Source organism: Gymnodraco acuticeps, unplaced genomic scaffold (assembly GCF_902827175.1).
Source record: "Gymnodraco acuticeps unplaced genomic scaffold, fGymAcu1.1, whole genome shotgun sequence".
In the NCBI taxonomy this organism is placed as follows: domain Eukaryota; kingdom Metazoa; phylum Chordata; class Actinopteri; order Perciformes; family Bathydraconidae; genus Gymnodraco; species Gymnodraco acuticeps.
The window spans coordinates 2402092-2417734 of record NW_022990341.1 but is presented as its reverse complement, the minus strand read 5'-3'; the positions used below and the strand labels follow the sequence as shown (position 1 = coordinate 2417734).

Genomic DNA, 15643 nt, shown 5'->3' with positions numbered 1-15643 from the left:
TCAAAGATCCCAGTATTATACCATCTCTTATTTCTTTTGTATATATCGAGATTCTAGTTGCAGGGCAGTGTCTCAAAGCAGTGGGTAAAGGACAGGAGAGAAAAGGAGAGCAACGAGTGGATATAAATCGGAAAAGGAGAGAAGACAGAGAGGAGAATTAGGAGGGAGATGGCGAACAAGAGGGGGAGATGGATGAGAAACTCAAGGACGAGGAAGTCAATAATGGACAACACGTGCATCCCCTGCTCTGAGATCTAAAACGGTTTCATCAGCTGCATCTTATCTGTGTGTTTGGAAGGACTACGCTGCGAGAGAAAGCCACCGCCTGCAGAGACAGATGGATGCTTCACACACATAAACACACACACACACACACACATGCACAAACATGCTCACAATGGTTCCTAGATAACAGCATTTGCAGCATGCCAGCGAGGAGAACCAGCTGAACACACACACCCCTGCTTGGGTAAACTGCCACTGGGTCCGGTTTTTAAATAACTGCCAGCCAAGAGAAAGCGAAAGGAGGGGGGGTTTGATGAATGGATAAGGAGACGTGTGATGGAGGGAAATAAGCATTAAGAGACGGCGAGAATGTGTGAGGTGAGCTGCAAAACTCCCAGTGGCCCACTGTGCCACACTGGCGAAGTGCTTGCCGGACAAATTGCTTTGGCTGGCAGCGTGCAGGGAAAACAGCATGAGGCAGGACCTGGGAGTAAAGGAAAAGCTATTCTCTCCTGCCAGTTGGCCCCGGGCAGCATATATGGGACTGTAGAAATGGGAATAATGGGATGAAGTTGAGGTTTAACTGGCCCTCCTAGAGTCTCCCCTGGGCCCTGAGAAGTTACTCATCTCCTCCTGTGCTCGCATACTCAAGGAATCATTTTGCAGGCATAAACCAGCTCCTGAAATGTTATGAAGTTGCGTGTGTGGGATCATTCACTCTTTACTGTCAGAGTAAAAATCACCTCCAGTTGTCAGTTCCTGCGTGCATCCACCTCTGAAGCCCCAGGCCCTTCCTTTCAAAACTGGATGAAAGAACATCTCGGATTTCCTACTGAGCACCTCCTGCACTCGCACTCCTGAAGCTCAAGAGGTCAAGGAGGCACCGGGAGCAGCAGCTAACTCAAAAGAGGGAGGATACAAATATGAGACCTTTGGGGAGAAGGACAGAAAAGTAACTTTATTCAGCAGCCTAAAAATGTTTTAATGCTGCCCTTGTAAACAACAGCAGCAAGATGTTTCATGGAAGTCTTAGCGTCACCACGCATCCTTGGACAAGTACGTAAAACAAACAATTATTTATTTGCTTTTGTTTTGGCAGCTGAAAATGTCTATTGCTGCTGGAGCGGACTAACGTGGTCTCATTAGGCTTAATGGAGCCACACAGGAATGCAAGAAAAAACATCTCATGCAAAGTAAAATAAATCTGGTGCATCCTGAACGTAGGAGGCCATGTTTGTTTTCAGTCGTAAGGAATTCCATGTCCCATGTCCCATGTACTGGGGTCAGACAGATGTGAGACCCTCTGGGTATACACAGCAGAGGAGGGGAAACAAGGAGGACAAGGAGCACAGGAGAACAGGTTTACTGTTCCAGAAGAAGTGTGACACAGGAGGATGCACAGATGTGCGCGCTAGTCCCCCCGGGGCCGAGACAAGTAGAGAAAACAAGGGGATACATAGTGAGTTATCTAGCTAGGGCTTAAGAAATAGACTTGGGGAGGGAACCCATGTGTATTGGACAGCAGGGTCCTTGTCACGAGGAAAAACAGAGTTGTTACAGGGGTCCACATGAGCCTGGATACTCTGGATGTAGAAAAAAAGGAAAATCTACAGAGTGCTGATGTGAAAAGGTCAAAGAAAAGTATGATACATTAGGGTTGTTAGAATACAAAAAAGAAAGTAGATCAGTTGAGAGGTGTGCGGGAGGATAAATAATATTTTTTAAAGAAGTTAAGGCGAGGTAAAGAAAAGTCTTATTATTAGCGCCTAAGTTTAAAGGTTTGAACAGCTTCACTGGTTTAATATGAAACTTTTTGTGATGTAGGTTTGATATCTGAGCTATATTCTTTCATGAATGTAAATTGGTCTGCACTGGAGGACTATTAAAAATGATGAAAAATACATTTATATCCCAGTGCCCGATAGTATGTGTGCTGAAAGATAATAAGTGTAGAAGCGATAGATTTGCATACTGAATAGCTGGTGTTTGAAGGATTGTATGTCTGCTCTGTAACAAATGTAAGTTCACCAGACTTTTATAGCATCTAATTCCAGGCAAGAAAACAAATAAGTACCGAAAATGTCAAACTTTGTCTCTAAAGAAACAAGTGGAGCCTTGTTTCATCGAACTAACAAAACACATTTTGGGTAGATTGGACCAGAGGTCAGTAAGTTTAGTGCTGGCCATGTCCTTTGCAAAGTTTATTCCATCATGTTTATATGATTTTGCTCTGAAACGTTCACAAAGTTTATCTGAAAGCCCTCTGGATCCATTCTAAGATAGTGGAAATGTAAGTCAAGCCTATCCATGAAGTTAACAAAAACAAAGCCTTAAAAAAATATAATGAAAATGATCCGGGAAAATATACAAAGACCTTCTGAGAGAAGTTTGTACAGTATACATACAGAGAGTCAGACTAAGTGTGTAGGGTTTCTGACCTTTAAATGTTTTAACCTTTTAACCGCAGTGCTAAAGCTCCCATGTGATTATTGATACCATATTTCACATGGTCTATGTTTACTTAATACATCCCAAAGTTTTAAAATGCTCTACATTTGTCAAAGTTAAACCCCTAATTACAGGATTGACATTGAAACTTCCCCTGACTCCCACTTGTCTCTCCTTATCCAACCTGACGAGGCATCACGTGTCTGTGAGGACTGTTTGTGTTATTCCAAGCTGACAGAGAGCTTGTTAAACAGTGAGGAAGTACTTCAGACTCCTCGCAGTCCTCTCTAACGGACGAGCTATGTATCTTCTCTGGACAGCCTGTCACTCAACGCTAGTCAAGGAGAAAGAGTGAAGAACGAGTGGACAGAGAGAAAGAAAAGTGGTCGAAAATGGAAGTTGTTTAGAAGAAATCGACACACATGGATTACAAAGGAAGGAGAGACTACTAAACAGTGGAAATGTAATTAATTAGCCAACATTCAGAGGGAAAAACAGCCAGAGGCCTTTTGGCTCTCTTCTGCGAGACCCAGCGCCCGACGTGGGGCAGACTCAGTGACCTGCAGGGGGGGGGATAAGGTAGAGAAAAGGAAGCCAAGCTGGCACCGTGCAGAGCTGGCAGACATGTCACACATAACATCTGGTGCCGGCGGCCCAGAGGGAGGCGGCGTATCGGATCCGCCTGCAGCTCCGCCACGCTGGCCGGGGTTGAGTCACATCCCTGCCCATGAATGATAAGTACTGAGGGAGACGGCGTGACCTGATCAAATGGCATGACTCCCGGTTGCAACCCGAAATCCAGCCTCCGGGCGCTGCCTTACCAAACAAACCCTTCAGTGGCTTTCAAGGGGGCACTCAAAAGCACCACGGCTCAGAATCATGACCATCAAACGAGAAGGAGAGAGTAAAGCAGAAACAGAGATGTGGGATTTTGTAGCAGCAGGTGGAACGTGACTCAGTCTCTCAGGTTTTCTCAATGCGTGTATAAGGTATTAGCTCTTAGTCACTAGCTCTCACACCACGCACTCCATTAGTCATCGGCGAGGACACATCCAGAGCAGAGAGGCGGGACTCGGAGCGTGAAGCATGGGATGTTGTTCAAAAACTCATTCCTTATCTTATCCTCTCTTTACTTCTGTGTTTGATGTAGCATCTCAGTGCGGAGATAGTGTGTTTTTGGATGAGTGTGCATGTAGGATATGGACACTTCCCGGAGCAGATGCTGTGTTCCCTGTGGCAGGGTTCACGAGCAGTTGAGCAGCCTCCGATGTGCTCTTTTTATTTGGATGTGTTGTAAGGATTAAAAGAACCCCCTCCCCACCACAAGTTGTGAAAGGGAAAATATTCAGTGACTCATTTCCTTTTTCCTTTTATATTCCAGGAATTCCAGCCAAGATCTTTTCATGTGTCTAATCTAGCTATTGCATCCGCCGCATGTCTATTCTTCGCCCACGGAGTTGACGACGAATATCTTATCCAGCCTTTCTATCCGTCTCAGTAACAATTTCCTTTGTGTTGAAATGTTCAACGTGAAAATAGGAACAGCCCAAATCCAATTTGTCACCTTCGCTGGAAGCCTTTCCCTTTTTGCACAAAATACTTTCTACTTTTAAACTTCTTTGCTTTTTCACTTTTCACAGCCTATTTTTCAGTGATGGTATTATTATCTACCTTTTTATTCTGACATGTATTCATTCTGTACTGCTGTTAGAAAGTAGAGCCTAACACAGGACTTCATGTTCTTTCAAAGTGGTTTATCAGTTGACGTCTCACCTCTCTGTCTCATCTCTCTTTCTCATCTCTTTGTCTCACCCTCTGTCTCACCCTCTGTCTCCCCCCTCTGTCTCACCCTCTGTCTCACCTCTCTGTCTCCCCTCTGTCTCACCTCTCTGTCTCATCTCTCTTTCTCATCTCTTTGTCTCACCCTCTGTCTCACCCTCTGTCTCCCCCCTCTGTCTCACCTCTCTGTCTCACCCTCTGCCTCACCTCTCTGTCTCCCCTCTGTCTCACCTCTCTGTCTCATATCTCTGTCTCACCCTCTGTCTCCCCCCTCTGTCTCCCCCCTCTGTCTCACCCTCTGTCTCACCCTCTGTCTCCCCCCTCTGTCTCACCTCTCTGTCTCACCCTCTGTCTCACCTCTCTGTCTCCCCTCTGTCTCACCTCTCTGTCTCATATCTCTGTCTCACCCTCTGTCTCCCCCCTCTGTCTCCCCCCTCTGTCTCACCCTCTGTCTCATCTCTCTGTCTCACCCTCTGTCTCACCTCTCTGTCTCCCCTCTGTCTCACCTCTCTGTCTCATATATCTGACTCACCTCTTTTTCTCCCCTCTGTCTCACCTCTCTGTCTCACCTCTCTGTCTCATCTCTTTGTCTCACCCTCTGTCTCACCTCTCTGTCTCATATCTTTGTCTCACCTCTTTTTCTCCCCTCTGTCTCACCTCTCTGTCTCATCTCTCTTTCTCATCTCTTTGTCTCACCCTCTGTCTCACCCTCTGTCTCCCCACTCTGTCTCACCTCTCTGTCTCCACTCTGTCTCACCTCTCTGTCTCATATCTTTGTCTCACCCTCTGTCTCCCCCTCTGTCTCATCTCTCTTTCTCATCTCTTTGTCTCCCCTCTGTCTCACCTCTCTGTCTCACCTCTCTGTCTCTCCCCTCTGTCTCACCTCTCTGTCTCACCTCTCTGTCTCACCTCTCTGTCTCACCTCTCGGTCTCACCTATCTGTCTCACCTCTCTGTCTCACCTCTCTGTCTCACCTCTCTGTCTCACCTCTCGGTCTCACCTATCCGTCTCACCTATTCGTCTCCCCTCTCTGTCTCACCTCTCTGTCTCACCTCTCTGTCTCACCTATCCGTCTCCCCTCTCTGTCTCACCTCTCTGTCTCACCTATCCGTCTCCCCTCTCTGTCTCACCTCTCTGTCTCACCTCTCGGTCTCACCTATCCGTCTCCCCTCTCTGTCTCACCTCTCTGTCTCACCTCTCGGTCTCACCTATCCGTCTCCCCTCTCTGTCTCACCTCTCTGTCTCACCTCTCTGTCTCACCTCTCTGTCTCACCTCTCTGTCTCACCTCTTTTTCTCACCTCTGTCTCACCTCTCTGTCTCTCCCCTCTGTCTCACCTCTTGTTCTCACCTCTCTGTCTCACCTCTCTGTCCTACCTCTCTCTCTCATATCTTTGTCTCACCTATCTGTCTCACCTATCCGTCTCCCCTCTCTGTCTCACCTCTCTGTCTCATATCTTTGTCTCACCTCTCTGTCTCTTGTCTCTGTCTCACCTATCCGTCTCACCTCTCTGTCTCTGTAGTATCCCAGGTTCGGCTGTGTGTGCCTTCGACATGGAGCAGCTGGCTTCGGTGTTTGAAGGGAGATTCAAGGAGCAGAAATCATCTGAGTCCATTTGGACACCTGTTCCAGATGACTTCATCCCCAAGCCAAGGTGCAGAGAGCTGTAATACATGTATACACACCTGTGGTTATCAGAGGAATACTCTGATGTACATCAATCTGTATTCATTCTGTCACAATATCAATCAGTCAACTTTTTTCAACTATGTATGAAGCACTTTCTATATACGATATACTTTATTGTTCTGGACTCCTGCTGCAGTTCCACAAAAGATTAAAAATCCTACACACTACATAGCACACATTAAAAGACAATAACATATTAACCCCAAAAACGTACAGTATGTATATATTCACAGCTTGGACATCCACAGACACACCTACTGACAAGGGCGAACTATTGCACAAACTGCATGGCTTTGGAACAACTTACATAACATTTAAACAACCAATTGTTAAAGCCGTTTCTTCAAATTGGTTTTCTTGAAGCCTCATGGAAAGAAATATTCTTTCCATTAAATATATGTTGGGTATTACAGTAGGTCATACCAGTTGTTCTTGTTATTGCTTCTCTTCCAGCTACAGTCAGTATTCAAGAAAGCTGTTTGGTTTTGGAGTGTGTGGTATTGAATGTTAAAACCCAGGCCTGTAGACATTTCAGTAAACTCAAATGTATGTGGAGGTGGGAAATTCACTTTTCACAAGGATATACAGCATATCGTCTGTGCCAATCTAAAGGCATGTTTTGACCTCATGCACATAGCCTTGCAAAATACTTTAAACATAAAGTTAATTTGATTGTATCGAATGAGTCTCTTGTTGAAAAGTTTGATAGATGGCATACATTCAGACAGTCTAGACTGCTTTATTATATAACTCTATCTTTACAGAAGCTTGAGTTAATCACAACTGAAGGTCTGCTAAACATCTGCTGTAATGCTTTGTCCCCAGACCCGGTGGCTGCGCTGTTCAAGGATCCAAGTTTAACTCCTCCACCGCCTTCCCTGATGAGATGCTCAACTTCGTCAAGACCCATCCTCTGATGGATGAAGCCGTCCCCTCTCTAGGACAAAGACCCTGGATTGTACGAACCATGGTCAGGTGAGACTGATCTCATATAAGCAGTGTAACATGTCCCTGAGTTATTATGTTACAGAGAGGCATGGAATGTTTTTAATGAACATTTTCGGAGAAGCTTTATAATGCTCAAATATTATTTTCACTGATATTCAACCGAAGCATAAAACAAGTTTTTCATGGTTATTTTGAGGTTTATCAAGATTAGGTGGAGATATTGGAGGATATTAAAAAGGACAAAAATGACTTTGTTAACAATGATTTATGATCATTTAACAAAAAACATAATCATATCCTTACTTTGATGCTTTGTATTCCAGTCATCCACCCTGACAGTCTTTATATGATTTCCATTAGCTACTAACTCCACTCATAAAAAACTGTTTTTATTCAACATAATCATAGCGTTAATTAAGTTTTCATCCATTTGTATTTGGCAAAGCAAATTTAGAAACACAAAAAAAAGTGTTTCTGGAGACAAACAATGCATGCTGGGAAATCATCTGACTGTGTTTTAGAAACTTATTTTCATGACTTCAGCCAGCACTGAGCATTGCATTCAATCAACTCATGATTCAAAGACTTGAAGTAATGTTATTCATTCGGAAATGGTCTGTTAATGTACATTTTTTAACGGGACGTAACATGATATATATAACTTGTTTATTCAAATACTAATTGATCCCACTTAAACTTGATGTTTCACAGTATAGGAAACAGGGTTGTATACACACATATGGTGTGTGTGTGTGTTGGGGTGTGCTCCTTCTGTTGAGTTTAAACACTTTGGGTGCTGAAGCCTGGTAGCAGTGGAGCAGCTGTAGCTCATAAATGCACTCCCTCTCTCTCTCTCTCTCTGCACAATCCGCCATATGAAGTCCCGCTGCCCACCAGCCACCAGGGGATTATGGGAACTCGATGTATGAGGAATATTAAACAGCCGGCACAACATGGCCTCTATTCTTGTCTATTGACTCACACAGGACGGTGTGTAGTTCAGCCACACTCTGCTATTGTTGCTACACAGACCCATTTACTTGACTGATATTATTAATGACTGAACGTCTGCCATAATTAGTTTATTATGCAAATTTGATTGCGTCTCTATGGAATTCACTTCATTTTGCAGTGACTCGAGAGAAAAATATTATGATTTAAAAGCGTCTTTTACACCTATAGTAAACCAATCAGCTGTAATGCACTTAAATCATAAATGTGCCGCTGGGAGCTGCTTCACCGTGCTTTTATCTTTTAAAGAAGAAAATGTCCCAAATGAGTCACGCAGCTCTAAATGGAGTGCTTTAAACCTCTCCAGGTACCAGCTGAATAAGATCGTGGTGGATACAGAAGCCGGGCCTCACCGGAACCGGACCGTCCTCTTCCTCGGGTCGAGCAGAGGGAACATCCTCAAGTTCCTCATCATGCCCAACCAGGACAACAGCGTCACCAACAGCAACATCTTCCTGGAGGAGCTGGAGGGATACAACCCTGATAAGTAAGACGATAAAGCTAACAATGTGGTAACTGGCTGTTTTCTAAGTGAGATGAGAAGGTCGATGTCTGTAGGTGATGAACAAAGTTACAGCTAGCAGACGATTATCTTAGCCTACTGGAAGCATTGTGAACTTCTTCTCTGTACCAGCACCTCTAAAACTCCCCAATTAACACATTATAACCTGTCTAGTTTGTTTAATCTGTTCGAAAACCGAGATGTGAAAACCTTACATTTTAGTTTTACAGGTGTTATGTTCAGAGCTTTATTTCCCAGTAACTTCCTGTGGTTTTGTTGTCACCGTGAGGCTGTCGCATGATGTGTTAATTAGTTATTTTTAGAGTCTGTGATATATATTTTTTATATCAGAGCCAGGTAAGCTGATTTTGTCTGTTTCTATTAACGCATTTATTCATTTTATATTTACTATACAGATATGAGGGTGTCAATCTTCTCATCTTACTCTCAGCAAGGAAGCGTATTTCAAAAACTGATCAACTATATATTTACGGTACAAGCCTGTGAAGATAGAGAGCTTTATGTAAAATAGCTTGAGACATACAGCAGCGGATGAGAGGGAGGGGTTAAATGACATCTGGGGTTGATGTATACATAACGTGGGACGCTGGTGGGGGGATACGCCTATAAAAAAAGTCGCAAGGGGGAAAAAAAGAGAAATATGACGTGTCCTGAATTATGCAGAAAGGCTCACCTATTCTCGGAGAGGTACACATCATTTGTGCAGAAGCTGAGCCGATGCACCCCCATGCAGAGAATACAAATAGGGCAAACAGAAGAGAAATCAGGATTCGAGGCTGCAATTCATTATCAGGAAATCTGCACATCTCCTAATGAGCTAGAGACATGTTGTATAATAGCATTAGGGGTAAAATCGTGACCAAAAATTACAAAATGTCAGGAGGATGACCTCTTATCTGTAGTCTGAAGCTGAATCACATTATAAAGCTGGATCCTGACAAAAGATTGGAGTCGGCTCCTTGTCCTTTCTTAATTAGCATTTTACATGAGGCTTCTGGGCTTCATTGGACGCCCGTCACTACGTAATGAACACCGGGTACAATGCCTTTTCAATCTTCATTTTTGCTTTTGTTCTCCGTTGAGAGGTAGCGCTCCACATGGTGGATGGCTGCGGGGGGGGGGGGGGGGGGAGATTGTCACACAGATGCAGGCAGATTTGGCTGGTGATTATCTTTCACCAAGGCTAATTAGAGGCATTTAAACAAGAGAGAACATGAAACTAAACACTAGCTTCCTGTCGAGGTAATTGTGCTTGTGATGTATATACCATTATTTTCTGCAATAGGGGAACAAAGACGGTTATTTCTCAAAACAAACTATCTGGAAACGTGTACTCTCTAAAGTGCTTGTGCGGTTTTTGTTTAATAATCAACCTTCTTCTCCGAACACTCCCAATGTACGCTCACCAATTTGTGCCTCAGCTTATTAGCTTCTGCTTCAGACTTGACAAAATGAGGGATAGTGATGGCATGAGCAGACTGTGTGATGAATGAGATGCTGTGGACTGGAGTCACTGTGTGATGGATAATTTGATGAGTCCACCAGGAGGTCAGTGACAGTCCGACGATCACAGCAGGCTCCCAGCTAATCAGAAGCCGGTGCACGGCCACTTCAGGGTCTTTTTTTTTCTTTTTTATGCTCCAGGCCAGGCTACCAACCTCCTCCCCTTCCAAACACAGACAATGAGATGCCTTTTGCCTTCTAATAAACCCCAGGGTACACAGGAACAGGGCCGCTAACACAGTCATCTTTGAGGAAGCCAACACAGAGAGAAATCATTTCTTTGTGATAGTGCAGTTGCCATAATAAAGCAGGAAATGAGAGAAATGCAGCACTAATAGACCCTATATCTTCTCCTATTTCCTCCCCGTATCTGATCTAGGTTCTGTCTCCCATATTTTCTTTTCACAAGTCTCTAATATGTGTTTTTTTCCCTCTCCTGCATTCTTTTGTTATTTATTCTCCCTACATCTGTCCCCTCCTTTTCTCTGCTTTTTTTTGTAATATTGGCTCTGAAGAATGACTCAGAGCTTGGCCTAAACAGGATGATAGATTCGTCTTAATGACTGTTGGTCCGCCGCAATGTTATTACCATAAACCTTCCAGATACAACCAACCGGTGCAGGAGCGTACTTGTGTATAAAAAGGTATAAATCTGCTGTATGGAGGCAGGTCGGTGCTTTCTATCGTAGCTCTAAGTGCCAATTAGGAGTGATTCAGCTGCTGGCGGCGGCTGTTTTTGGACGGCCGGCCAACCTCTCAAACCCTAAACCTCTGGATTGACACCGTAACATCTGGCTACATTATTTATCTCTTCCAGTTTTATTATAGCTTTTATTTATAGAGCTGTTTACGTTTGGTTGTTTCACATTGAGTCACAAGGAGTTTTTTTTACTGCGGTTATTCTGAGTGAGGTCAGAGGTCTAATGAAGTCTCGGTCGTGTAATTGAAATTACCTAATGAGTTTTGTGTGTGTTCTGCTAACTAACACAAAGATCAAATCACTCCAGTTTAGAGGTCTTTACAGTGGCTTGCTCTCTTTCAAGTAAATACTACAGATTATAAAGCACCGAATGGTTAAAGGCCAAAACACATTTCTGATCTTCTGCTAGATTATGACCCATCTAGATCACTCAGGTCATCTGGGACGGGTTTACTGTCTGTCCTCGGAGTGAAAACTAAACATGGAAAAGCAGCGTTCAGTTATTGCGCTCCATATTTCTGGAACAAACTCCCAGAAAACTGCACGACTGCTGCAACTCATTTAAATCCAGGCTGAAGACTATACTTTCTACCTCTGCATTTCATTAAATAACTATTCATACCTTACACTGCACTGTAACTTGTATTCTTGTGTTTTATAACCTGTCTTATTCTATTATAACTTCTTTCAATTTGTATCCTCTTGGCTTTTTAATTTTCAGAATCAGAATATTCATCCAGGGGGAAACTAGGTGTTGTGACAGTTGCACTATTGTAAACTAAATAAATATGTATACAAATATAAGAAGTTGAAGGAAGAAGGTGCAATAAAAGTCCTTTAAGACACGGCTTTAATTTAAATAGAAATATACTGCATCCTATTTAAATGTACTTCAATGTCATTTCATAGCGTGCTTCTGTTGTACCTTACTACGAATACGATACAATAATACTTTAATGGTCAGATCAAGTCTGAAATTTGACTTGCATCGCAGCAGCTCCATGTGTAACATCAAGATAGACAAATATCAAGACACAATACATAAAAAAATAAATAAACATTTAACATACAGTAACAGCACAATCACTGAGAGAAAACAGGCTCAATGACCCTTTAGTGCGTTTGACCTGGGATTTAGCTCTGTGTTTACTGTGAGGATTGACTGATGCACAAAGGATGCTTCAGTCTGACTTTATTGAACCGCGGGACCCTGTATCTCCGATTAGATGGTAGCAGTTCATATTCGCTGTTCAGAACATGGTTTGGGTCCGAGATGATGTTGTGGCCTCACTAGGTTATTGTGGTATGCTGAGTCATAAAGTCTCTGACAGGGTTGACCAACAATCTTTGAGCAGATTTAGATTTTAAAGCTGTTGACAAATGCTTAATGCTTTGAAAGGTCACCTATTGTACAAAATCCACTTCATGTCTTTTCTACATCAACATGTGTTCCCCTCTGTGTAAAGAGACTCTGAAAGTTTCAGGAAAAAAGATTCTCTCTCTTTTTGTCCTGATCCATTTATATAAAAACCTGTCTGAAAATGAGCTGATCAGATTTTGGCCACTTTATGATGTCATAACAATTGTTTGGCTTGTGTAACCATTAGCCAATCACCAGCCAAGGTAATACCGACCCACCTTGTCACCTGAATCTCCTCCTAGAGCACCATTGTGTTCTTTTTAACCAAATATCTCTCAGAGGGTCATGGGGAGGGGCTCCTTATTTTCATCTAAAGTAACAGACAGAGAATCAGCACTTTTGAAACAGGGCTGAAACAGAGGGGATTATGGGATGCTGCAATGATCTGTTTTGTATTTGGAGCCAAACACTTCAGAGACATGTTTTGTATATATCTGAGACCTATAATATATTGATGAAAAACAGTACAATAGGGCACCTTTAATGCTTTAAATGTTTTGTGGAAAGCCATTTGAATTGGTGTTGAAATGTGCCATGTATAATAAACGTCCCTTGTCTTGTCTTGCAGGTGTGCTGAGGACTCTGTGCAGAACAGGCAGCTTCTCTCTCTCACTCTGGACCGGCCGAGCCACACTCTGCTGCTCGCCTTCCCCTCCTGTTTGGTCAGAGTGCCGCTGGCTCGATGCCAGCTCTACTCCCGATGCATGAAGTAAGTCTGAACCCTGCACTGTCCGTCCAGAAACAGAAAGGGCAGCAAGGGGGCTTAATAAGAAGTTAGGTGACCATTTAATAACCATCTGGCTTTTACAAGTGTCCTTGAGCCTGACACTCTGCACCTCGGCCAGCAGAAGGGTTGCTGCTGACCTTAATTTCCCTCCATACCAAAACCTAATAACAACTGTCACTGTGCCCTTGAGCAAAGTGATAATCTGTTAACTGCTGCAATAAAATGCTCCTGTAAATTGGGAGGAAATCTAATAAAAGCCATAAGTGTAATACCTCACTATTAAATAAAAGGATTCCATTTTACCTGGGCTTGTAATCGTATCTTTATCATAGATGAACTATGATTTTAAAAGATAATAATACAAGTAGGCAACTGACAGCATAATACATGATATCGAAGCTTCAATCCAGTGTCACTTTAAAAATGCATGCTCGCCCTGCTTTGTGCAAAAGCTGAAAAGCAGAAGGCATGTCGTGCAAAATAACATGGTAAGGTACATCCTGGGAACCCTGGAGTTTAAGGTAGGCTTAACATCATCAGAAAATAAGTCAGTTGAACTCCCAGCAGATGTACGATATGATCAGGGGAATGGCCCCAGGTTACTTGATGTGCCATATAGAGATGGTACATCCTCACTTCAGCAGAGTAAGTGTAATGTCATGTAAAGTCCCAACGGTGAATGCCACAGCGAGGATCTTATATTCTGTAGTGACACAGGCTTACGGTTAGATCCCCCACTCTACGTCTAACATAGTCAGAGGAGAGGGGTCTATTAAAAAGGGTCAAACCATCTCTGGAGTTTATTATGGGACGTACAAGAGTAAGTCTGGGAGCTTGATGTTGGTTTTATATGTTATAGCATTGTATATGATAAAGCCTTGTAAAGCCTCGCTGCAATCATGATTATTGTTTTTAGATTAACATTAATGATATAATTGTGATGTAACTGAGTGAGTGTATGATGATGTACTGAGTGGTGCAGCGAGGACATCTTTTGTAGGCCAAGTAGTTATCATGGCAAAGGGATATTTCTATTGGATTTTCCTAAATTCTCTACATATTAACACATCGTTATGATTTTAAAGCGTTAATGCAATCGCCAGAAGTAAAAAGCTAACGATGGGCTTTAAACAAACTACATCACGGATGGCTTCAAAACCACCGCTAAGCTAAAGGCGGCTCGGCGCGATGACGTTTATCAGTCTCATTTAGTTTTTGTTTGAAACTACTGTTTTGATGAAACATAGAAGCATCGGACATGGATACATCATCAGTTTTAGTAAAGTATAAGGCATAACCAGAAGTGATCATCATTAATTCACTTTCTTTAATATAAAAGAGAGATTATATTGAATTACTTTATCTAGCCGTTATAGGATTATCAGAAGCTCCAGATTAGTTTTTATTCTGGCGTTTTGCCATTGTGAATGTGTTTAACTTAAACTGAAGGGGCAGCAGTACCCTGAGTCCACTAATCATACACAATTAAACATTAAAATACATATATTTTAAGTAATTATATTTTCACCTACACACACTTCCTCTCTCACTGGCACATTTACCTAGTCTCCATGCCTGTGGCCCGTTAGCGTCCACTGAGACACACACACACACACACACACACACACACACACACACACACACACACACACACACACACACACACACACACACACACACACACACACACAGCAGTACGTCAAGCGTGCTCAGTGAACACACTGTTCACTGAGCCCATAGAGTCACACAAGCGTGTAATCCAGAGCACATTAAGAAAGGCTCACATGCTTCTGAGGTGCATTTAGTCTGTGAGTGTTTGTGTTTAGATGAGAGACTGAGAGTTAAGGTTGTGTGTGTGTGTGTGTGTGTGTGTTCGAGAATTCTTAGTCACGCTTCGGCAGCTTCAGGTTTTCGAAGAGTATTTGTGAGTGTTTCCTTTCATACTACATTTATTTCCACACTAATCGTTAATAATTCAACATTTTACAGTCTGCTTTCAGTTGCAGATTGACATCTAAACCTCGTTTAACCGCTCTCACAGACCCATCATTAAAAAGTCATGTTGTGCAGTTAACCAAAAGCAATCGGCCTTTAAAGGACCATGTCAGAGGTTTAAAACATTACCGGTCAACTACAATTAATCCCTTTTATGCTGCTTGACATCTCTGACATCCACTTTTGAAAATAAACGACAGATATTTGATTCCCTTTCAGGCATACAGTAATTTCTATTCATGACACCAGTGCAGTATAAAAATGAACTTACAGGGACTTCAGTTTGACCTGATTGAGGGCATCCTAACATCTGATGTTTAGAGATGAAGCTGAAAATGTAATAAATCACATTCATGAACGATGCTGTATGAGAATCAAAACGCTTGTGAAACTGTTTTTGCATTAATAAAATGTTTCTTTTACAGAGAGCTTTCAAAGCCATGAATGTTTCAATAACATAAACATACTTTTTACCACTTATAAATGTATTCAGAAACGTTAATCTGCATCTGTATCTGCAATGTCTCATCAAAGCAATCTTTTTACCCTTCATTCATAAATGGCTTGAAGTAATAAAAAGCACTTGAAATAAATCCAGATTTTTCCCTCAACGGCATTTCCACCCTACTCGATATTGAAGTTTATTAGGAACAATTATTCACTGTGATGAATAACA

General features: G+C 42.5%; 1 protein-coding gene across 3 annotated transcripts in view; it reads left to right on the top strand.

The window, feature by feature from the left end:
• Window positions 1-15643, top strand: part of sema6bb (sema domain, transmembrane domain (TM), and cytoplasmic domain, (semaphorin) 6Bb) — a 155352-nt gene that overhangs the window by 100548 nt on the left and 39161 nt on the right. For all 3 annotated transcript variants that reach the window (XM_034223523.1, XM_034223525.1, XM_034223524.1), the window contains exons 11-14: window positions 5974-6105; window positions 6966-7115; window positions 8407-8586; window positions 12814-12954. In XM_034223523.1, the coding sequence (XP_034079414.1) occupies window positions 5974-6105; window positions 6966-7115; window positions 8407-8586; window positions 12814-12954 (603 nt within the window). The remainder of the gene's footprint in view (window positions 1-5973; window positions 6106-6965; window positions 7116-8406; window positions 8587-12813; window positions 12955-15643) is intronic.